The 25,833-nt window shown below is 40.3% G+C and overlaps 1 protein-coding gene across 1 annotated transcript in view; it reads left to right on the plus strand.

Moving 5' to 3' along the window:
* Nucleotides 1-4,304: 4,304 nt before the first annotated feature.
* The window catches only part of PRSS48 (serine protease 48), a 23,963-nt gene continuing 2,434 nt past the window's right edge, over nucleotides 4,305-25,833 (plus strand). The window contains 5 exon segments of the mRNA XM_077770957.1: nucleotides 4,305-4,356; nucleotides 22,663-22,825; nucleotides 24,500-24,765; nucleotides 25,649-25,665; nucleotides 25,668-25,820. Of these exon segments, the coding sequence (XP_077627083.1) occupies nucleotides 4,305-4,356; nucleotides 22,663-22,825; nucleotides 24,500-24,765; nucleotides 25,649-25,665; nucleotides 25,668-25,820 (651 nt within the window).

Consider the following 25,833-nt stretch of genomic DNA (forward strand, 5'->3'; position numbering starts at 1 on the left):
AAACAAAAAAAAAAAAAAAAAAAAAAAAAAAAAAAAAAAAAAAACAGAAACTACTTTACAAAACTGCTTTATTTGCTGTCTGCAATTATTCCACTTTCTCGAATCTGTTGGTTTACAACCACCTTGGGAGCTTCCCAGACATAACTTGAAACAGATATAACTTGACCTTATCTTATTTCATGGCTTTAAATACTTTGATATGCTGGTGACACCCTAATCTAGCCTTCAGTTTGTGGCAATCTCCTGATTCCACAATCATATATGCAACTGCTTACTAGACATTTCTAGTTGGACATTTATCAAGCATCTTAAACTTAACATGCCCATAAATGAATTTGTCTATCCCCCCAAAATCTGCACCACCTAGGGTGTTCCATCTTAGTATACAGTTATTCCCTACTTCCAGGGGCTAGGGCCAAAAAACATTTGGGTCATTATTGACTCTTCTCTTTCTCTCATACCCTCACCCAATTTATCAGCAAGTCCCATTAACTCTACCTTCAAAATGCAACCAGAATCTACCATCTCTTACTTTTGCTCTCACAGCCATGGTCCAAAGCCATCATCATCTCCTGCCCAAATCATTGCAGTAGTTTTCTAATTGGTTTCCCTGCTTCTCTACCCCTGACCATTCTCAACCCAACAGCCACTGTGATCCATTTAAAACTCTAAGTCAGATCTACTAAGAATAAAAGCCTAAGTCCTCACAATCGCTCATGAGGATCTATATGGTCTGACTCATTCCCTGTCTGACCTCATTTCCTGTTGCTGGAGCCCCTCACTAACTCTGTTCTAGCTTTAGTGTCTCTCAAGTGTCCCCAGTATACCTTTGCCTCAGGGGCTCTGTACTGCTATCATTTGTGCTTCATCCCCTCTTCCCTCAGTTAACCACTGGCTCAATGCCTCTCTTTCCTCCAATACCTGCTCAGAACTTACCATCCCTGATCACCCTATTTAAAAGTCAGGCTTGGGGTGACTGAATGGCTCAGCTGGTTAAGTGTACAACTCTTGATTTCAGCTCAGGTCATGATCTCACAGTTTGTGAGTGAGTTTGAGCCCCACATCAGGTTTAGCGGTGACAATGTGGAGCCTGCTTGCAATTCTCTCTCTCTCTCTGTCTCTCCCCCCACCCCTACTCTCTCTCTCTATTAAACTTAAAAAACAATTTTTTAAAGTCATGCCTCACCCCAGTACCCCTTTTCTGTTTTACTTTTCTCCAAAGCACTTGTCATGATCTAAAACTAAAATATAAGCTCCATGAAGACAGAGGCTTTTTCTATGTTGTCACTCCTCCTATTCTAGAACAGTGTCTGGCATGGGCACCGAAAAAATGATTACTGAATAAATAAGTGATGACTCCTGGACTTGAGAGCCTGCTGTAGCATGGAGGGAAAGATTACTAGACAATGAATAAGGAGACCTGGATTTGAATCTGATTATAGTAGTCCCCTCTTATCCACAGTTTCGCTTTCCACAGTTTCAGGCACTACCAGTCAACCGTGGTCCAGACTCAGATGATCCTTCTCTGACTTATCATCAAAAGGTCAATACTAGCCTAACACACCAGGTCACAATGCCTACATCATTTACCTAATCACATAAGCATTTTATCATTTCACAGCATCACAAAAAAGTGAGTACGTACAATAAAGTACTGAAAGAGAGAGAGGACACATTCACGTAACTTTTCTTACAGCATCATGTTATAACTGTTCTATTTATTATTAACTATTGCTGGTAATCTCTTCCTGTGTCTAACTTATAAAGTAAACTTTATCATAGGAATGCATAGGTAGGAAGAAACAGTACATAAAGCATTTGGTACTAGCTGTGGTTTCAGGACTCCACTAAAGAGGGTCTCAGAACACATCCCCCAGAGATAGGAAGGGAACTACTGTACTAAACAAGTCCCAGCTTTGCTAGTACACAGCATAATACCATTAGTTAAGTCATTTAACCTTTAAGATCCTCAGTTTCCTCATCTATAAAATAGAAGTGAAAACCCTCACAGAGTTACTTTATGGAGGAAAATGTTATACAAATGTGAAATACTGTCAATCTTCTGTAACTGAGCACATGCTAAACTATTTAGAATCAATTTAACATTTCTAGACAATAGCTTATTCTCTTTGTAAACTAGAACTTGAATTATAACAAAGATTTTAAACTGTCCTCTCTCTACAGTGTGTAATTTGTCTACATTATTAATTATATACATTAGTATCCTATACTAGTATCTATTTAGAATCCATTTCGCCTGGGGAGAGGCACTGAAGGGACCAGCCTACAAAAGTGCAGCAACAGGACCCAGGGGGAGGAGCAAGGCCTGAAGCGCCCCCTGCTGTCCAAGGAGAGTGACATGTATGAGGTTCCTGCCTGTGGGGTGGAGGAGGGGCAGACCTTACACATTCTCTTCTAAACAGGGGAGATCAGACTTCATATCTGGTACTTCTATTTGGCTTTGGAATTGTCCTCCCCACTGGCCTTTCTGCAGCCCATAACCAAGCAAAGCTGAGATGGGCTCTCACAGAGGCAGAAATTCAAGCCAGGTTCCTTAGTCCAAAAAATAATAAGTCAATAAAATGTCAAGACAGTCTGAAAGGTGTCTAGAAAATACAGACTTCACCAAAGCACAGCTGGAAAAACTGGTATTTGAAAGAGGGATCTTCTTTAAATTCTACTTTTGTTTCAAGTTACATAACAAGAAATATAAATGCTTCATTTCAGTTAGTTTAGTTCTTTACAGAAATGCCTTAATCATGATTCAGAATGATGGCATTAGCATGTACTGAGAAAATATAAAACCAAGGTATGTTTCTTAGTCCTCCAGAAAATGCTTGTTACATTAGCCCTTGTACTTTTTATAATATTGTAACAAACTCCCTGAATTTACTGCCAAGGGGGAAAAAAGTTACCTCCTGACTAAAGAGTTTGCTTATTATGCTTACTGATATGCTTCAGATGATGTGAGCTGTACAGCTCATTCTTTTTTTTCTTTGGTCTCTAGAAAGCCTCAAGTTAAATTAATTCTTGATTTTAATAATCCCATTCTTGATTTTTAGAAGTATAATCTCCCCCTGATTTCTACAAATCTTTTAATCCCACTCATTTTTATTGTACCCACAATACATTCCTGTGCCAAGCACCAGCTCTGGAATTAAAGAGTCTTAACTGTCATTTTCATCATAATCATTTTTGTTGTTGTTGTTTTGCTTGTTTGTTTTTGAGAGAGAGAGAGAGAGAGAGAGCGCAGGCAGGAGAGGGGTAGCAGGAGAAGGAGAGAGAATCCTAACCAGGTTCCATGTCTAACACAGAGTCCTACACAGGGCTCGATCTTATGAACTGTGAGATCATGACCTGAGCCAAAATCAAGAGTCAGATGCTTAACCAACTGAGTCACCCACACAGTTGTCATGCTTTAAAAAATATATATATCAGCCAACATTTGCTCAGCACTTTGGTTATATGCCTTATCTAAGTTCATTCACATTTCAGAGCTCTCTGCTCCCTTTTTTTTAATAAACAGGAGATCAATTACTAATAAAAACCTAAGTTATTTCCTTATTCCACTTCTAACTAGATTGCTAGCACTTTGAAGGCAGGCAACCCCTGTAAATCTGTAATTCTTTACAGATTCTGCTCCACATTTAGCACAATACCTGGTACACGATAAAGATGTAACAAATATTTGCTGACTTAGGAAAGCAAAGGACAAATTACAACAGGTAGAGATTGACGCAAAAAAGGAAAGAGAAAGCAGAAAACACTGGTCAGCTAACTGACTGGTTTATTTCCTCTTCTTTGTTGTTCAAGAGGCCAAGGACTTAGGGCACAGACCTCTGTGATCCAAGCTCAGGGTGCTGCCCCGGGGTGGTTCACCTCTGGACAGGGGGTAATTACATAAGAGCAACTAGGGCAAGGTTGAGCAACCTGAGATGTGGCAGGTTGGACAGAGGGAGTGCTGTGAACCTGGCCTTGCCCCACACCACAGTCACTGACTGAGTGAGCCCACTCCCAACTTGCCCCTCTTCCCATTGGCAGAATCCCAGACAATCTGCTCTCCTAGACAGCAAGGGGAGCTTCAGGCCCCAGCTCCTCCCCCTGGGTCCTGTAGCAGCACTTTCAAAGTCTGGTCCCTTCAGTGCCTGGCATGGGGTGAAAATCAAAGGACAGGAGGGGGTGAAGCAGAGGTATCCAACAGGAGAAGCTGGTCCTGCCCCCCCTTCTCTGGCTGCTCCCCAGCTGGCCTCTTCCTGGGAGTCTGAGTTCAGGAAGAAGGAAGTGCTCAATCTGAAGACAGAGACATGGGCCCTGCTGGCTGTATCTTCTTGCTGCCCCTTCTGCTGGGCATCTCAGGCATGTTTCCGGGGGGGGCAAAGGGGCGGTGAGAAGGGGTGTGGGCCTCACATAGCAGTAAGAATGCTTCATGGGTGTCTCCCACATACCCCTCTTCTCTCTCTAGGAACCAATGAGGAGGACCCAGAGAATCTCCTGAAGTCAAGTAAGAGGCCCGAGCCAGGGCAGCATGCCTGGGTGGACCAAGGGAAGGGAATCTGTGCCGAGCTGGAGAGAGAACCCCAGTTTGGGAAAGGAGCATGAAGAGGTAGAGGTTTCTGGCCAGATCTCCCATATCTTGTTCCTTTTTGTCGGCAGTCTGTGGGCAGCCCAAGGTCTCATCTGGCATTGCCTCAGGCAAGGAGGCCAAGGTTGGGCAGTGGCCCTAGCAGGTCAGCATCCACGAAGGCTTGCTTCACATCTATGCAGCCACCCTCATTTCAGTGTAGTGGGTGTTGACAGTGGCAAGCTGCTTCCCGTGAGTGTTGTTGCCCTTGCTCCAGGGAGACCCATTAGGGGATTCGGGTGACTGGGGCTCCTGGGCTAAGATCAGGAGTTTATCTTGCACTGCTCGATATAGTACACTGTGCCTTAGAAGTGGGTCCAAATGTTTCCTGCCCTAGCTCTCAGTTCAATGTAACTACACTTAGGATTTCAGGCATCTTCATTTTGACAAGACATGAACGCCTAAAAACATTTACCTTCTGTCTCCACCCACCCCCAAGTCTCTACCCAAGGAGACACTCCCCAGGAAGGGAACCTCCCTTTATAGTATGACACATCTTCATACCACTCTGGATGCACAATCTTAAGCCCTTTTTACTCTCCTTAGTGACCTCATCATTTCTATGGTTTAAAATGTCATATATTTGCTGATAACACACACATTTACATCACTAACCCCAAACTGTGGTTCTGATGCATTTCCATTTGGAAGTCTCACTGGTATCTCAAAGGAAACATGATGAAAACAGAGCTACAATTTCACCACCACCATCCCCAAGCCTACTTTTGTCTTCCCTCTCTCACCCAACAGCATCACTAATTATTCAAGCCATACTCCGAAATATGAAGCCCTACTCTCCCTCACCCTCTAAAACTACTCCATATACAAATTCTGTCAGTTTTACTTCCAAAATATACTTTGACTCCAGCATAGCTGTCCCCAGACCAATGCAATAATATTCAAGAAAGTAAGACTGCTCAGCAAGTCTCAAGTCAGACTAGGAAAGTAGAGCTTCATTTCTGTATCACGTCTTCATTCTTCAGAGTATGTTATCTCTACCTCTTTCTACTCTATAGAATATAACAATATATTCCAAGTCCCAAAGAGCTGACTTTGCATCATTGTTTTGCGTTTTCCTGAAGCATATGATTTTTCTGTTATTTGTGGCATCTGGGTGGGACCAAATGACTTCAGCCTTGTTCAGACTGAGGGAACTCAGCCTTTAGGCTATTTCCCAAACTGGAAATCTGAGTGTTATCTAATATGGAGGCAGAATATTTAAAATCAGAGATATTCCTGAAAATCAGAGGCATGAAATCTGTAACACTAGCTGAAAGTTGCTTCCTGATATTTTAAGATAGCTCTGATTCCTTTTGATCTTAAAGATATGAAGCCATCTTATACACTGAAGGAGCTAAAAGTGCCCCTTATTGATCTCCAGACATGGAGTGACTACTACCAGAAAGCAAATGTGCATGGAATCAAGCCACATCATCATTGAAGTGATTCACCATCAGTGAAGCCAGGATCTGCTCTAAGCTCCCAGTGGAGCAGATGGATCAGTGTATAGTAAGAATCCATCCTGTAGGCACCTTCCAGAGCCCTTGCCTTTCCCAGTGTGCGTCTTCCATGCCTCACATCTTCAGAATCCCTGGGTAAATCTGGCAGTGTGTGGACAGGCCCTAATTCCACAGTTCTTAGCTACACTACAGGGAGAGTTTCTTCTCCCTTCGCCTTGTGCATGACCTAGTCATCTTTCTTCTCTCCCCAGGGCAGTAGAGGAGACCCCTGAGGTGTAGTGTGGAAGATTCCTGGGTCCTCGCAGGAGAGGTCAGTTGGGGATCAAACTGCCTCCAAACCAATGAGTCTGCAATATATACAGACATCAGTTTCTACAAATCTTGGATTGAGAAGTCAGCCATTTCACATACTGACTTTTCTGCCATCCTCTGTCTGGACTTCTCTGGGCTTCTCCCTGTAATGCTTCTGCCTCTCATTTTCCTGGCACTACCCTAACTGGCTGAGGTCAGTATGGTCCACGTAAGTGACAATTAAGAATGAGAAAAAAGGGGGGAATTTCTAGAAGTTGGTGATTTTGAAGATTTAGCAAGACAGATACAGTTCTGCTACTTCTGGCTATGGTCACTATAAGCCTTTATCTGTTTGTTGCCTTTTATCCCCAGGTCAATCTGGAAAGCAAGATCCTCAGTGTTAATAAAGTTTGGTTAATTCCAGCTGTTCTTTGTTATATTCTTTTTTTTTTTTTTTTTTTTTTATAAAACTAGAGATAAGGCCTGGGGAAATTCAGAAGCACAGAACTTTAGGGCTGAAAAGGATCTGGAAATCACCTGGCTCAACCAATCTTAACATTCTACAGATGAAGAAACTGGAGTTCAGATGTTTGTTTGCCCTGCTGAATTCAAGGTGAAAATCATCCAACCTGAGCCTACACTGGGTTCTGAAGATAAAGCAGGGACTTGAGAGATTAACTTTCAGTTGAAGCACACCAGGCACGAGGAGCTGAGGGCAGTGCATTAGTTATTCCCCCTTAACAAATCATCCCAAAACTAAACAGCTGAAAAAGTCAAACACAGAACATTTCACGGTTACTGTGGGACAGTAATCAGTGAGGGCTTAGATAGGCAGTTCTGGCTCAGGGTCTTTTCAGGAGGCTACTGCTGGGGCATCTGACTCTTGATTTCAAATCAGGTCACAATCTCACCATTCAGAAAATTGAACCCTGCATCAGACTCTATGGTGGTAGCGTGGAGCCTGCTTGGCATTGTCTCTCCCCCTCTCTCTCAAAATAAGAAAAAAAAACCACATTAAAGGAAAAAAGGGGGGGGGGGGCTGCTGCTGTACCAGCTGCAGCCATCTCAAAGCTCAACTAGAAAAGGAGCTGCTGTCAAGCTCATTCATGTCTGTAGCGGCTTCAGAGGATCTGCTTCTAAGCTCACTTACACAGGCCATCTCTGTAGGGCTGCCTCAGGGCAGCTGGCTTCCCCCAGAGTGAATGATCCAAAACAAAGTTAAAGAGAGCACCCAAGATGGAAACCACAGTCTTTTCATAACCTGATCTCAAAAGTGATTTCTCATTACTTCTGTTGTATTCTGCTATTTAAAATAGTGAGTCGGGGTCCTGGGTGGCTCAGTCAGTTGAGCATCCGACTTCGGCTCACGTCGTGCTCTCACAGTCAGTGGGTTCAAGCCCCGCATTGGGCTCTGCGCTGACAGCACTGAGCCTACTTAAAATTCACTCTCTTTCCCTCCCCTGCATGTAAATGCTCTCTCTCTCTCTCTCTCAAAATAAATAAATAAACTTTGAAAAAAGAAAAAGAAAAAATAGTGAGTCAATGAGGTGTGAATATTAGAAGACAAGGAAAACTAGGGCCTTGGATCTTATAGGCTGCCTTCTATAGGTGGAATAAGGGAAAGGTATGGACTAAGGACCTAAGAAGCGAAGACTGACCAGTGTTTAGTAGTGGAGATTAAATGGAGGAATGGATAGTTTAAATAGAGATATCTGGGGGAGACTGCCTCTCCTTTTCCCCTTAACTCCACTCATCAAGAGCACTTTGTGTTTGTGCTCTTAGGTGTAATGGGGTTAGGGAAGGTGTTAATTAGAGTCTCCAACTTGGAATATCCTCTTTTAAATTTTTTTAACATTTATTTTTGGGAGACAGAGAGAGGTAGAATCCAAAGCAGGCTCCAGGCTCTGAGCAAGCTGTCAGCACAGAGGGGCTCGAACCCATGAAGTGAAACGTGAGCTCATGACGTAAGTCAGATGCTCAACTGACTGAGCCATCCAGATGCCCCTCCAACCTGCAATATCCTAACTAAAGAGTGGTCTAAGAACATATCTCATGTAAGAAATGTATGGCTGCTTTATCCCTGTCCTTTTCCTGAGCCTCTGGTATACACAGAGTGGTTAGGAACATGAAATGTGACACTGGCCAATGCTGAGTTAATTAATGGATTTCATAAGATGCTGATTAAAATAATAACAGGATTCTCTGTATTACTAGGCAAATAATAGTTTAAAATAACTGGAAGAAGTTTTGGCAAGACAGTAGAATGAACGACAAGCAAAATGGACATCTCTTACTCAAATTTCATTAAATACCAATAAAATCACTGTTTTATAAGGGAGATATTCATAAATAACTGCAAAGATCATCACATAAAAATAAGTAAATTAAATCTGAGCCATTAAAAAGCTTTCCATACCTATGAAAATAGTAAGAACTTTGAAAAAAATTCTCTAAATGTAAAAATGATACAAAGTATAAGCAGCATTCAAAGAATGATTAAGATAAAAAAAAAGAATGATTAAGATTTATTCTTAAAGGGTCACTATCCATGTTAATAAGTTCTCCTCAGGATTTTTTTTTTTTTTTAACATGACAACACTACAGAACTGGAGCAAGGCAACACAATTAACATAATTAACAAAAGAAAAGATAAACTTACTATAAACACGTGAGATTCTAAGTAAGTAAAAAAGAAGTGTGAGAAAAGATGATGGATCTAGATACTGAAGCCAAGAAATCCAACAAGGAGATACGAGGTTTTAGAATCATAAAATAGTTGAAAGACACCTTACAAGTTATCTGATACAACTCTCAACTCAAGCAAACTCAAGTTAGCCTATTTAAGCAGACCCAGTGGATGATTCTTACACTTCTTAACACAGCAACACTGGAAAATTAAGTTAAGTACCTATTTGGAATTGTAGAATGGGAACTATTTTCACTACACAATACTGTTACACCCCTCTCCTACCAGAATCCTCTAAAACTAAAACTAAACAAGAAAATACTCATACATAATGTATAAAATGGAATGAGATAATTATCCGTAAAAAGAGCTCCCCAAATTTCAACAAATACATACATGCCTTATGTGTTTTAGGAATAAGCTAAACTTGGAGATCTAAGTACAATGTTGAAACAACATAACAGGCATGAAATCATAACTGACAAGCTTAAATGTAATCAATAGCATTGGGCACTTGACTGAAGGGAGCCAGTATTTAGAAGGGGAAGGGTCAGCATAAGATCTAAGACAGCAAAAGCCAGATAATTATACATGTTCATCAGACCCAGGGAAAGAGAGTCTAAGCCTGATGAATATAAACTTTACATTTATTTAGAAAAATAAATTCTGTTATGGAGAAGTGCTCTTTCATCCAGTTTTCATAAAGAAGGGATGTATCATCCTACTAAGTGAAATGCTTATGAAGATTAACCACTTCCATATGTTCAGATGCTAAGTCTCTTCAAACCACCACCCACTTACTAGTTTGTCCCTACTCATAAAGAAGATGTGCCCTGTTTAGGCAAAATGAAAATTTCAAATAATGGAAATGAATAGCTTTCACTGCAAATTAACATTCTGGCTCATACACAGGTCTCTTAAAATTTAATGAGTCACTCTCAAGTTTGATGTATTGTAGGTGCTCTGACAAACCTTAAATTTCAGAAGCTAAAAAGCTAAGGGCCCAGAACCTAAATTGAAAGGATTTGTACCGAGTCATGTTGCCTGTGAAAGACCCACTAAAATGGGACTCTCTGGGTGACAGGGCATCTTTAGGTCATCTCTGTAACAGAAATTTATATTTACTTTATGTCTCCTCTGTATTAGCCAGTATGCTGGCCACTTTAAACATTATCTTATTTAGTTCTAACAACTAAAGAGGAGATTATCTATCCTGCTTTCACAAATGAAAACACATACCCACAGAGAAAACACAACTGAGGCTCAGAGAGGTTAAGTAACTTGCCTAAGATCACACAGCTAATATTTGATTAAATCGATTTATCCAGGACTGTTTGACTCAAAAGATCTGGCTCTTTCCACTACACCAAATTACCATTCACTAACAGCCATTTCCTATGGTTCTACAAAAGCTTCTTTATACTATGCCAAAATAACATTTCCCTTTGGTTCTAGTTTTTTGTACTTATTACATTCTTAGCTCCATTTATAATTATTTGGGTGCACACAGTTTTATTTCTCCTTCTGAAGAGGTAAGAACAATCTTGAGAAAACAAACGGCTATCCTATTCATTTTCTTGACCTTCTAGCAGCATCTAATACAGTGATCTGCAAAACAGAAAGCATCAAATCTTATTTTCTGAAAACAAAATGAGAGCTATAGATTATAGAAAGTCAGTCATCAAAACCATTGGAAGAATTCCTTTAGTATGCGTACAAGCAAACAAATATAAAAAGGGAAATACTTTCTCTTTTGGTAATCAAAAGAATAAGACCAACTCCAGGAAAGTGGGGCTGGAGGAAGGGCAGGCAGCAGGGTCCTGGGCAAGCAAGGTGGAGCTCAAAGCAGGATCAGTCCCTCTGGAGAAGGTGAGCGCAGAGGAGGGAAATGATAGATTGGCCAATAAGGCAAAGAGCTAAGAAGAGGAAAATGGTGTCTCTAAAAGGCTGTCCAGAGGTTGGCTCTGACATAATGAATGCCAAGGATACGGACTAGTTCTAGGACATACTGGTTAGTGGAATTAAAGCTGGACTTAAAATTTCTTGTACAAGTTCAAGAACTAAGACCAGGCTGGATCTTTTAATCAGCCTAGGGCCTATTGTTACAAGGTGACAGAATAGGCAAAGTGCCTGAGCAATCAATTATTGTTTAAAAGACTGTTTTATAAAGGGATTTATTCTTTTTCCAATACAACACATCTATCTGATGGGTTGAATTAGAAAAGAGACAATGGAATCCATTTGCCCTTCCTGGAAATATAGACAAAAAGCTCTAAAACTTGCAAATCTACTGCTGTCCTGGTTTTACTCCCAGGGTGCTATGTTTGGAAAGTAGCAATAAGATGGTGGTGGTAGAAGCTTTATTACTTGCCATGTGGCTGTGACCAACTTACAACTTTTCCATCTTTGCAAAAGGAGAATAGTAATACTCGACAAGATTTTTGTAAAAATTAAATGAGATATAGTACTTAGCTTGGGTTTGGCCTGTTTAAGGATGCAATAATAAGTAGTACCTGCTGTTTCTACTGTTACTGAGCTAACATCTCCGTTTTAAGTATTAACTTAATTCTAGACAACAGGTCATCGTGGTGATGGCTTAGATTAATGTTGATGGTGCCTTTAGAGATGAATTTCTCAGCACTGGCACTACTGGCATTATGGGAAAGAAGAAAGAGCGAGGAAGGGAGGGGAGGAAGGATGTTTTCTAGAGGCGGTCCAAAATGGCAAGCATTTAAAGATCCTAAACTCACCTCCTTCCATGGACACACCAAATCTATAACTACAACCTAAGAATCATTTCCCTCTGAAAAAGATTTGATTAGCTGCTCTCCACAACAAAGAATAAAATGAACACATCAAGATATGTAGGAGAGGCAAAGATAAGGTCTCAGAAAAAATATCCCACTCTTGGCATGGTGACAGACAATAGAGAGGGATCTCAGCAAAAAGGCACTTCTCCCAGGGGGAGGAAGAGGCTGGTCCCCCACACTGGGCAACCCAACCCCTGGTATTTGCATCGGACACAGAAGTCTCTGAAACATCCAGGTCAGAAAACCAAGGAGGCTGATGTCTGAGGTTCCCAAATTAGTAAAGGAAACTGAGATGACCCCCTCTTGGAGGACTCTCATGTAGTCTTGTTGACCCTGAGTCCCAAGAAAATAACAGGCTGAGATGTGTCTACGCTATACACAGCATAGATTCATTTGCTAATCTAGGGGGCATTGGCTGATGAAGGGGAAACAGGTGAGATGCTTACCAGAGATGGAGGCACTGTTGGGACACCATTGTCACACTCTCGACATAACCTGCTAGCACAAGCAGGCAAGTTTGGATGCTATACCCTCCTGATGCTTTGCTGGGACAGGTGGGGGTAAGAAGTCACAGCACTTGCTGAGGCTGGGGAGTGAGGGCAGTACCAACATTCACTTGTTCCCTGGCTGGAGCAGGCAAGACAATAGGTAGCAGAGATCTCCTGCTCTCTAAAGTCTGTGAGTGTGGGCAACTGCAACATTTCCCTGTCCTCTGACCAGGGCTGGTGGCTGGTGACTGTGAATAGTCATGGCATTCTGTCACTCCCAGCCTAAAGCCAAAGCATGCAAACAGAAAAGGTACTCCCACTGAATCACTGAAGCCCACAGGTGCATGCAGTCAAGACATTTTCCCACTGCCTTTCTGAAGCCAGTGAATATGCCCTGACCTTTACACTCTCCAACTGACTCACTAAAGCTAACAGCTATGCAATCCACACAAGGGACACCTCTTGATTGCGAGGGCCTGGTGGCCAAGAGTACTGGTGTTCCAAAGATCCATGGAACTGTAATAACTGGAAAGGCAGTTTTTGGCAGGATCTGACCTACAGGCCACTACAGAGACAGCAGACTGAAACATAGCCCCAGTTTTTCTGGGATAAAACAAAACAAAACAAAAACACTATTCACTTAGTCTTGAGATTCAGTCTGAAGGATAGGCTTCAGGTTTCCCACACATATAGAGGCTAAAGAGGTGGTCCCAGGGAACGTAAGCAGGAAGATACCATCCTTGCGCACTAGTCAATGAGACTTCCCAGGAAGAAGCTTATACACTCATGTGGAGCCCCAATATTTGCAACCATCACCCAGGGAATCTCCAAATCTACTGGTCTAAAGACAGCAGGGGTTACAAATGTGGCCCCACAGAACTATATATATTTGCCTACTTTAAAAGCTGCTGCCTGAAACTCTGTATTCCAATCAACCTAAAACTACGTGCTAACTGATGTTCTTTCCTTGGATCACTGACAAGTCTTGGTATACCCTCAGCAATGGGAGAATATCAAAAATAATTCAGGCAGCTTAGACAATCTCAAAGGTTCAAGAGATAACTAATAGCCAAAGCAAGTTTGAGAGAGAAGGAACATACCTAACATAAGACCATTCCTTCAAGACTGAGAGGGACAGTTATTTTGCCTAATGTATAGAAACAAACACAGAGTCAAACAAAATAAGGAAACAGAGAAATATGTTTCAAATGAGAGAACAAGAACAACACATCCAAAAAAGACCTTAATGAAATGGAGATAAGTAATCTACCTGATGAAAGAATTTAATGTGATGGTCATAAAGATGCTCACCTAACTCAGGAGAAGAATGGAAGAACACAGTGAAAACTTTAACAAAGAAAGAGAAAACATTAAAAAGTACGAAACAGAAGTCACAGAGCTAAAGAATACAATAACTGAACTGAAAAATATGCTAGAGGGGTTCAAAAGCAAATTGGATGAAATAGAACAGATCAACAAACTGGAAGATCAAACAATGGAACTCACTCAGAGCAGCAAAAGAAAAAGGCATTTTCAAATGAAGATAATTTAAGGGACTTCGGGGACAATGTCAAACAGAATAACATCCACATCATAGGGGTCTCATAATAGAAAACGGAGAAAGGGACAACAAAGTTATTTGAGGAAAATGGCTGAAAATTTCCCTGGGGAAAAAAACAGGCACATAGGTCCAGGAAGCCCAGAGTTACAAATAAGATGAACCCAAAAAGAATCAAACCAAAACACACTCAGATTTGAAGGAGAGAGAAAGAATTCTCCAGATAAGCAAAAGTTAAAGTAGTTGATAACGACTAACTCACTAAAGCAGCCTTACAAGAAATATTAAAGGAATTTAAGCCGAAAAGAGAAGGCACTAATAACAAAAAACATATAAAAGTAAAAATCTGACTGGAAAGGTAAATATATAGTAAAGGTAGCAGATTGATCACTTATAAAACTACTAAAAAGACTAAAGCCCAAAGTAGTAAAATGAACTAAAACTACAGTAATTAAGGAATACATAAAATTAAAAGATATAAAAAGGGACACCAAAAACATAACCTCAGGGGGGGTACCTGGCTGGCTCAATCGGTAGGGCATATGACTCCTGATGTCAGGGCTGTGAGTTCAAGCCCCATGTTGGGTATAGAGATTACTTAAAAATAAAATCTTAAACAGCAACAACATAAAATGCAGTGGTATGTGGAGTAAAAATATAGTTTTGGAATGTATTCAAATTTAAGATACTAACAAATTAAAATAGACTGTTACATACATAGGATTATATATGTGAAGCTCACAGTACCCACAAAGCAAAAACTTATAGTAAATACACAAAAGAAAATGAGAATGGAATCTAAATATAACACTAAAGAAAGTCATCAAATCACAGGAAAGACAGAAAAAGAAAGAAACAGAGAGAAACTACAAAAATAGCCAGAAAACAGTTAACAAATGGCAGTAAGTATATACCTATCAATAATTATTTTAAACATTAGGGCGCCTGGGTAGCTCAGTCCACTGAGCATCCAACTCAGTTTTGCCTCAGGTCATGATCTCTTGGTTCATGAGTTTGAGCCCCACCGGCAATGTGGAGTCTGCTTGGGATTCTCTATCTTGCTCTCTCTGCTCCTCCCTGGCTCATGAACGAACGTGCGAGTGTGCACGTGCACACACACTCTCTCAAAATAAATAAATAAATTTTTTAATAATTAAAAAAAATGGGGGCACCTGGTGCCTCAGTCAGTTGAGTATCCGACTTCAGCTCAGGTCATGATCTGACAGTTTGTGAGTTCGAGCCCGGCATTGGGAGCCTACTTCAGATTCTGTGTTTTCCTCTCTCTTTCGGCCCCTCCCCTGCTTGCACTGTTTCTCTCTCTCTCAAAAATAAATAAATGAAAATGGGACTAAAACAAAAGAAAATGGGACTAAAATCTTCAATCAAAAGACAGAATGGCTGAATGGATTAAAAAAAAAAAAAACCAAGACACATTCATATACTGACTACAAGTGACTCACTTCAAAAGTTAGGACACACACAGACTGAAAGTAAAGAGATAAAAAAAGATGTTCAATGTAAATGGAAACTAAAAGACAGCTGGTATAGCTATACTCATTTCAGACAAATCAGGATTTAATATTTTTTAAGTATATTTATTTTGAGCAAGAGTACATGAGCAAAGGAGAGGCAGAGAGAGAACTCTAAGCAGGCTCAATACTGTCAGTGTGGACCCAACACAGGACTCAAACCCACAAACTGTGATATCATCACCTGAGCTGAAATTAAGAGTCAGACTTAACCAACTGAGCCAGCCAAAAGCAGACTTTAAAACAAAGACTGTAACAAAACAAAGAGGAGCACTACATAATGATACCTTGCAAGAAGACATAGCATTATATATATATACATATATATAACCGATACAAGAGTACTAAAATACATAAAACAAATTATTAACAGACCTATAGGAAGAAAGTGTCCACTCTCACCACTTTTATTCAACATAGTATTCGAAGTCCTAGCCACAGCCATTAGACAAGAAATAAAAGGTCTCCAAATCAGTAAAGGAGTAAAGCAGCCACTATTTGCAGATGACAGGATACTATATACAAAAAACTCTAAAGATTCCACCAAAAACCTGCTAGAATAAATGAATTCAGTAAGGTTGGAGGATACAAAATTGATACCAAATATTTCTTGTTTTATACAGTAATAACTATCATAGACAGAAATCAAGAAAATAATCCCATTTAAAATCCCATCAGAAGTATAAAATATCTATGAATAAATTTAACCAAGTAGGTGAAAGACCTATAAACTGAAAAACTGTAAGACACTGAGGAAAGAAACTGAAGACACAAATGAATCAAACGGTACTCTGTGCTCATGGATGAAAAGAATTGACATTATTAAAATATTCACACCACTCAAAGCAATCTATAGATTCAATGCAATCCCTATCAAAATTCCAATGGCATTTTTTGCAAAATTAGAATAAATTCTAAAATGGGTATGGAACCAGAAAAGACCCCCCAAATAACCAGAACAATCTGGAAAATGAAGAACAAATCCAGAGGTATCACATACTCTGTTTTCAAACTATACTACAAAGCTACAGTAATCAAAACAGCATGGTATAGGTATAAAAACAGACACACAGATCAACAGAGAACCCATAAATCAACCCATGTATATATCGTCATTTACAACAAAAGCATGAATATACAATGAGAAAAAAAGCCTCTTCAGTACACGGTACTGGGAAAACTGGACAACTACATACAAAAGAATGAAACTGAACCACTATCTTATACCATATCCAAAAATTAACCCCATAACCAACTCTTAAACCATATCCAAAACTGGGGCACGGACTTGAATGTAGGACCTGGAACCATAAAACTCCTAGAAGAAAACAGACAGTAGGCTCCCTGACATCAGTCTTAGCAATTTTTTTTTGGATCTCACTTCAAAAGCAAGAGAAACAAAAACAAAACACTATATCAAAGTAAAAAAGCTTCTCCACAGCAAAGAAAACCATCAATAAACAAAAGCAACCTACTGTAAGGGAGGAGATATTTGCAAATCATATATCCGATAAGGGGTCACTATCCAAAATACATAAAGAACTTAACTCAATAATTAACAACAGCAAAAACCCAAACAATCTAATTTAAAAATTGTCAGAGGACCTGAACATTTCCCCAAAGAAAACATACAGATAGTCAAAGGGCACATGAAAAAATGCTCAACATTACTCATCATCAAATCACAACCACAATGAGATGTCACTTCATACCTGTCAGAATGACTAGAATCAAAAAGAGAAAAAATAACAAGTGGTGATGAGGATGTGCATGAAAGAGAACTCTTGTGCACTGCTGGTGGAAACGTTAACAGGTACAGCCACTGTGGAAAACAGTTTTGAGGTTCTTAAAATATTAAAAATAGAGTTACCATATGATCCAGCAATTCTGCCCCTGGGTATCTATATGAAGAAAACAAAAACATTAATTTGAAAAGACACATGCATCCCTATGTTCACTGCAGCATTAGGTACAACAGCCAAGATATGGAAACAACCCAAGTATTCATTGATAGATAAGTAGATAAAGAAGATGTGGTATCTGTATATACATAATAGAATACTACTCAGCCACAGAAACAAATGAAATCCTGCCATTTATGACAACATGGATAAACTCTGAAGGTATTACGCTAACTGTAAAAGTCAGACAAAGAAAAGACAAATACTACATGATTTCATTTATACATGGAATCTAAAAAACAAATATACAAGGAATGCCTGGGTGGCTCACTAGGTGGAGTGTCAGACTTCAGCTTAGGTCATGATCTGGAGGTTTGTGAGTTGAAGCCCCACATTGAGCTCTGTACTCACAGCAGAGAGCCTGGAGCCTGCTTCGGATTCTGTGTATCCTTCTCTTTCTGCCCCTCCCCTACTTGCATTTTCTTTCTCCCGCTCAAAAAAAAAAACATTAAAAAAATTTGTAAATAAAAAACACACACAAAAAAATAAAACTAAATCAAAACTTTGTCACATCAGGAGACACATGTCGGCCTTTTCCTACTTTTCATGATGCTAAGATTGATCAGATGACTAAATCAGACTCATAGATACAGAAAACTGATAGGCAGTAGCCACAGAAGAATAGAGTTTGGGTGGGAAAGGAGCAAAATGAGTGAAAAAGATTAAGAAGTACAAACTTCTAGTTATAAAATAAATAAGTCACGAGGATGTAACATCAAGCACAGGAAATACTGCCAATAATATTGTGTTAATTTCATAAGGTGACTAGACTTATTGTGGTGACACTGCAATGTGTAGAAATGTCACATCACTATGCTGTATACCTGAAACTAATATAATATTGTAAGCCAATTATACCTCAATTAATATAAATAATAGCAACAAAGAGAAAAAGTGAAAAAGAAGCCAGTTTCTTAAATAACTCAATGCCATTATCACACCTATCAAGATTAGTAATAATTTCTTGATACTACCTAATTACCCAGTTCATTATCAAATGCCCTTGATTGTATCAAAATGTCTTTTTAGAGTTGGTTTGTTACAAACCAAACAAATATCAACTAGTTTTCAAATAGTTATCTCTCTTAAGTTTCTTTTCAACTAGAGGAATTTCCATCCCTTTTTCCTTTCATACCACTGGCTTACTATAGAAAACACATCAGTTTTATAAAATGTCTCACATTCTGCACTTGACTATAAGCTTGTATTATAATTAAACTTATTTCTTTATCCTCTGTATGTGTTATAAGTGGAAGTAGTTTTAGAGACTCAGGTTTCCTTTTAATATGAATACTTCATTGGATATTGCTTCATACTTTGTCACATCAGGAGACACATGTCGGCCTTTTCCTACTTTTCATGATGCTAAGATTGATCAGATGACTAAAATGGTAACAGCCTGAGTACTCCATCAACCTGTCATCTAAAACTTTCAACTACTGATGATCATCCTCTGAATCAATTATCTCATGAGAGGCTGCAAGTGGTGATATTCAAATTCCATCAGTCCAAGCACACGTATTAGCTGGATTCTTCCCTCTTCTCAAATAAACCCATTTTTGTATTCTAAACTACCATTTGGACAGGAAAAGCAGGTAACTACTTCTTTCTTTTTACTTTCAATTTTCAGTGGAAAGAGCTAGTGTCTTAGTTACTACCAATAAAGCTTATTTCTAACTAAATAAGAATCAAAATAAAATCTTTTTATAAAACACACAAAAGGAAAAAGAAGAGATCTTAAAGAGTGCTAACCAGTGACTTCAGATCTATCCAGGGATAAAAAAGTCTAAAGATCTAGGACAACCACAAGACTCTCAGAGGAAAAGGAGTATCTGGTCAAATTCTTGCTCCTTTGATAAATCAACAGAAAGATGTGTCCAGAGCCTTGGTGTCTTTGCAAAATGACTACCTTTATTCCAAACATGACTTAAAGGCAAACCTCAAACTGAGATCTGACTTTTTCAGAAGCTATATTTAAATAGGCTGGCTAAATCAAAATGTCCTGTGAATACCATAAATTAATTGGAATACCCTGAGATACAGTGAATCTGGCATGTGCCCCACCACAACAGTCCCAGCTGCTCAGCTGACCACATTTCTGCATCCTCATCTTCCCCGCTACATGTATAAGGGCACTGACTCCAAAGACAATTAGACATTGAACTATGTCCCAGTAAGACAATATCATGTGTTCAAGTTCTTGAGAATCTGAGCTGAAAATAAGAAAAAACTTGGGCTGTTTATAGTGGATAGAAAGAAAAGGCATGGACTGTGCTTGAGCCATCCTAATGGCAGAGGAAAGAAGCAAAGATCCTGAACTCTTGCTATTAGCTCTTGAGCCATCATGAATCCAGAGCTCCCTTCCTGCTCTGGTCTCCAGGTCTGTCTTATGATAGCTCCTGATGTCCTTATTACTCTGTTCTCCTTATTGTTCCACAGATGTCTGCCTGTTTGCAAGGGTTGCCATAACAAAGTACCACAGACTGGGTGGCTTATAAAACAAATTTATTTTGTCATGGTTCTAGAGGTAAGAAATCTGAGATCAAGGTGTCAGCAGAGTTGGATCTTCCTAAAAGACAAGAGGAAAGGATCTATTCCAAGCCTCCTTGTAGACAGCCATATTCTCTCTTTGTATGTGTCTGTGTCCAAATTTGCTCTTTATATAAGGACACCAGTCATACTGGATTACGGCCACCCTAGTGATCTCATTTTTACCTTAATTTACTTCCTTAAAGACACCATCTCCAATGGTCACATTCTGAGGTACTAGGAGACAGGACTTCAATGTGTGAATTTTGGGAGATCCACATATCAGCCAATAACAATAGGTTTAAAGTAATCCCCTCTTGGCCTAAGCTAGTTTAAGGGAGTTTTGTTGGTTGTAACTGAATAAACCTTACCAAAGTAGCTGTATTTTCTGATCTTATTCATGTGTTTCTTTCAAACCTCGCAGTAGTTTGAGCTATAAGAGAGCAATAACATGCTTTAATAGTTCCCTGAATTCTACCTCCACAGACCTAGTACCCTACAAACAATTGGTACCAAAAACAAAAGGGCACAGAGAATTCTGTACAAGATGCTATGCCCTCCCACTCAGATCACGTTTCAAGAACTAAAGTATTCATTCTCCTAGCAACCAGGAAGGTTGGCTGCTGCTAATTCACAGCTAAGTCCTATCCCAAGAAATGCCAAGAGTCACTTCACCTGAGGTAATTCCCTTTCCTTGCCGGCAGTCTACATCCAATCATGCAGAAGTCCAAAGGCCCAGCCTTCTTGTCTCCATTCAAGACATCTCTGAAGAGCCACCCCAGCTCCAGAGCAATTTGTGGGATTAGCTGTGGCCTGTATGCAAATGAATTACAATTCAACTCTCCCTCTGACCAATCCTGCTTCATCCTCCAACCCCCACAGGTGTTGATCCTGAGACCACTCTCCAATAAACTTCTGGCACACAAATCTCTTAGTCTATTTCCCAGAAAATATGACTTACCCTATATTCTATGGCTAACACTGTGACAAAGATAAAAAAAATTAGGAAAAATTAGCCAGATACTGGGTTAATTTCCTCTTTCCCATTTTTTTGCTTTTAAAGAATCATGTCCACCTTCTTTTTCCTTGCTAGAGAAAGTGTCCTGTTCCTTCCAATCCCCTTCAACCTGCCCTGTGCAGATAGCTACTACATCCTCCCCCACTCTTATCCTCCAATCCACAAGCAGGAACCACAGACTTCCTGCTCCCCTTCGACAGCAGGAGGCGCCTCAGGCCCCAGCTCCTCCCCCTGGGTCCTGTGGCTGCATTTCTCTTCAGTGCCTGGCACTGGGTGAAAACCAAAGGAAAGGAGGGGGTAAACCAGAGGAATTCATCTAGGAGGTGAAGCTGGTCCTGCCCCCCTTCCCTGGCTGCTCCCCAGCTGGCCTCCCCTTGGGAGCCTGAGTTCAGGAAACAAGTTCTATTCTGAGGACCAAGACATGGGCCCTGCTGGCAGTGCCTTCCTACTGTCTCTTCCACTGGGTGAGCCTCTGGGGGGTGGGGGGTGGCATGGGAGGGGAGAGGCAGAGGTTTTTGGCTCAACAAGTTATCATATAGAATGTCACTTCACCCATGGGATATTATTTATGAACAGTATGTCTTGAGAAAGTCCTGAGGGGATACTAAATGCGAAGCAGCAAAGAAAATAAAGATCCCTGCCCTCATGGGGCTTATAATCAATGCACTTATTAAATAATATGTAATGTAAATCTTAAGTATGTAAATTTTAAAGGTTAGACAGTCATAAATGTTATGAAAGGAAAGGGGCATCAGGAGTGCAGAGGCAGGAGGTGTGCTGTAATTTTAAATAGGGCAAGTCAAGGAAGTTTCACTAAGCAGCCATTTGAGTGACTTAGCTACAAGGCTAGGAAAAGAGCGTTTTAAGCAGAGGGAAATGAAAGTATAAACACAGGTCAATGATTTCAGGCTTAAGCTTGTTAACTTCTAATTCTGGCCCACAGTGACTTAAAAGCAGGGTAGGCCAGGGAACCTGGGTGGTTCACTTGGTTATGTGTCCAACTCTTGATTTCAGCTCAGGTCATGACCTCACGGTGAGATAGAGCCCCATGTTGGGCTGTGTTGGGCGTAAAGTCTNTGTCTCTCTCTTTCAAATAAATAAATAAATATAAATAAATAAATAAAAGCAAGGTATGCTGAGAGCAGCAAAAAGATAACAAATACTGCAAAATGCCAATTCAGTTAAGGAAAACAGTTCATAAACCTCAAAAGCATCTGAAGGCATCACTGTGTTTACAACCTAATATACTTGTTATTCCTGATGACAACCTTTAATCTTCAAGTTAAATTATGTTCCATGCACACTGCTAAAAAGCAGGTAAGTGTGCAATTTTCAAGATTCCCACTAATAGGTAGACATTTATAAAAATTTGGCCTTTAACACAAATCTGAAAAATACTTCAGTATTCCACATACTTAAATATGTGGAAAGCCTCTCCTTTCAGTGAATTGAGACATAGGATACATTATTATATGTTAATGATATGGTATCTTTCTTAGGGTCTTGCCTATGCTCTTCTCCCAAAAAGAAAGATCTACAGTCAGGTGAGTGGTCTCTAACTGGGAGTTTGAAACTGGGACAGGATGGAGGATGCAGGCTAGGGAAGACTTGGGTCCCAGGAATGGATGGGAGTTTGAGGATGATAAGAAGATGAGGCCCAGAGGAACAAGACACCCAGTGTGCCACATTTTCCTCTCTCTTCTTTTTCTAGTGTGTGGACGACCTGTATATTCAGGTCTTGTTGTGGGTGGCCATGACGCTGTTCCAGGGCACTGGCCTTGGCAAGTCAGCGTGCACCTGCACCAGGCCCATGTCTGTGGAGGGTCTCTCATCAGTGACAGGTGGATACTGACAGCAGCACACTGCGTAAAAATGTGAGTCCTAGCTGGTGGCCAGCACAAAGATAGGTTCTCAGTAAATACTGTACTTGAATGACTTTATGAATGAACCAACAGACAAACAGAAGTGGTAAGAGGGGTAAGTAAAAGGAAATCTGACATCACCTTGGACTAGGGATAGGATATAGAGACAGAAAAAGAAATGATGGAGAAAGGCACTGTATTAAAAACTTCCCTTTGTGCCAGATCACTTCTTAAACAGCAGCCAGGGAATCTTGTCTTAAGCTTTTCTGGGTCACAAACACAATGTGAGCAGTCTCTCAGCGCTACTACTGTAAAAGAAGCAAGGTGCCATGCAGTGAGTAGCTGCAGGGAGAGGCCCGTGTGAAACTAACGACTCCAGCCAACAGCTGGTGAAGACTTGAAGCCTGCCAACATAAGGGCATTTGGAAACAGATCCTCCCGGAGTTGAGCCTTGAGATGATGGCAACCCACCCTGATAAGAGCCTCGCGAGAAATCTTGAGCCAAAGGCACCCAGCTAAGTCACACCTGATTCTTGACCCACAGAAACTATGAGATAAGTGTTTGCTTTTTTAAGCCTCTAAGCTTTGTGGTAACTTATTATGCAACAGCAGATAGCTTATATATTTTAAAATCAAAATAGCAGGACTTTTCAATAACAATGCTGAAAGCTCAAAGAAAATAGAGCAGTAACTTCAAAATGCTGGGAGAAAATTATTTCCAACCCAGAATTCTACCCATATACAGACTACTGATCAAATGTAGGAAAGCAACAAGATATTTTCAAATATACAAAGCAGCAAAAATGTTACCTCTAAAAAAAAAAGTTGGGGGGCGCCTGGGTGGCTTAGTCGGTTAAGCGTCCGGCTTTCGCTTAGGTCATGATCTCGCGGTTCGTGGGTTTGAGCCCCGCGTCGGGCTCTGTGCTGACTGCCAGCTCAGAGCCTGGAGCCTATTTCGGAGTCTGTGTCTCCCTCTCTCTCTGACCCTCCCCTGCTCACGCTGTCTCTCTCTCTCCTAGAAATAAAATAAAAATATAAAAAAAAAAAAAGTTGGGGTGCCTGGGTGGCTCAGTCAGCTAAGGGGCCAACTTCAGCTCAGGTCATGATCTCACAGTTCATGGGTTCAAGCCCTGCATCAGGCTCTGTGCTGACAGCTCAGCCTGGAGCCTGCTTTGGATTCTGTGTCTGTCTGTCTCCCTCTCTCTCTGACCCTCCCCTGCTCACACTCTGTGTGTGTGTGTCTCACTCTCTCTCTCAAAAATAAAAAAGCATTAAAAAAATTTAAGTTACTTCTCATGCATACTTTCTCAGAAAGCCCTAGGAGAATGTGCTTCATCAAAATAAAGGAGAAAAAAATAGGAAAACATGGAATCCAGAAAAAAGGGAATACAACACTGAACAGAATCCCTCCCAAAATGGGAGAAAATAGAGGACCAAACTCTAGCCATAAGCATATGAGGAGACAAGAGACAGGAGACAACAAAAGAAAGAATATTTAGGAAAAGAGGAAAGGAAAAAAGTGACAAACCAGTCCTGGTACAAGCTGGAAGTAGCCTGGTTAATTCTAGGTCTGTTACCATCCTTTCTCATCCTTTCTGTGCTTAGTGCTACACACAGGCAGCTTGTTCTCACCCAGCTATAGCACCTAAGCATGCTCCATTTTTATTCTCCTTCTCTTCCCCTTAGGAGCTGGATTCCTTTCTTACACCGTGTACGGCTGGGATCAATTCACATAGGCCATCCAAACCAAAGTGTGAAGCGTCGTGTGTTCAAAATTATCATCCATCCCCAATTTCAACATCTAACTGCAGACATTGCCTTGTTGAAATTAGTCTCTAGAGTCACCTTTACTTCTTTCATCCTGCCCATTTGCTTGCCCCGCATTACAAAGCGGTTGACACTTCCAAGCTCTTGCTGGGTCACTGGATGGGGAAAGGTTACGGAAAGTGAAGGTGAGAATGGGTAGAGGATTGTTTTATCCATCATCCTCTTGTACCCACTTCAGAACATTTGCATTCTAAGCATACCCATTATTATGGCAAATATTTAATAAATCCCAACTTATTGATATTACCTGTAAGTCTTCAGATGTCTTTTTTCAAGTTTACTTTATTTACTCTTATATCCTGCCTAGAATCTAGCTATAGCTGCAAGAACAGATGCTAACAATTTGAACACATAATTACCTCTTTAAAACAAATGTTAACAAACCTGATCTAAGTTTAGAGAGTCTACTGTTTTTGAAAATCTGTTTTTAAAGTGAAGTGAAGACAAGAAGTGATCTGGGAGCAGACAAATGGGAAACCAAGAAGGTTTAGAGCACTTCAAATACTCACATCCTTACTTAATCAAACTGTATCAGAATTTCTCTTTATGTAGAACATCAGGAATATCCCATATTAGCATATTAGAAAAACCTTAAAACAAATGGAAATAATTTTGAATTATCCATTGTTCTAGATTATCTTTACCCCCCAAAATTCTACCATTAGTAAATATGATTAGAAAGTGAGGGGCACCTGGGAGGTTCAATTGGTTAAGTGTCCAACTTCAGTTCAGGTCATGATCTGGTTGTTTGTGAGCTGGAGCCCCATACTGGGCTCTATGCTGACATCTCAGAGCCTGGAGGCTGCTTCAGATTCTGCTCTCTCTCTCTCTCTCTCTGCCCATCCTCCCCTCTCTCAAAAATAAACGTTAAAAATTTTTAAAAAGAAAAGAAAATGATTGTATTCTGCTTTTGGATTCCCATTTAGAGATTTCCACAAATTACAACTCAATGTTGTCCTTGCAACTTTTCCAGATTGCTTTTCCTTCCATTCCTGTCTGTATTTACAGATAGTGATTATTCTTCCACACTCTCCAGGAAGCAGAAATACCAATCTTTGCCTGCCAGGCCTGTGAACAACTCTACAACCCAACTGGTTCCATGCTGCCAGAGTTGGAGCAAGTTATCAAAGAAGACGAGATATGTGCTGGTGATTCAACTATCATGAAGGATAGTTGCAATGTTAGGGTTTGCT

This window comes from Crocuta crocuta, unplaced genomic scaffold, assembly GCF_008692635.1.
Source record: "Crocuta crocuta isolate KB4526 unplaced genomic scaffold, BGI_CrCroc_1.0 scaffold166, whole genome shotgun sequence".
Lineage (NCBI taxonomy): Eukaryota > Metazoa > Chordata > Mammalia > Carnivora > Hyaenidae > Crocuta > Crocuta crocuta.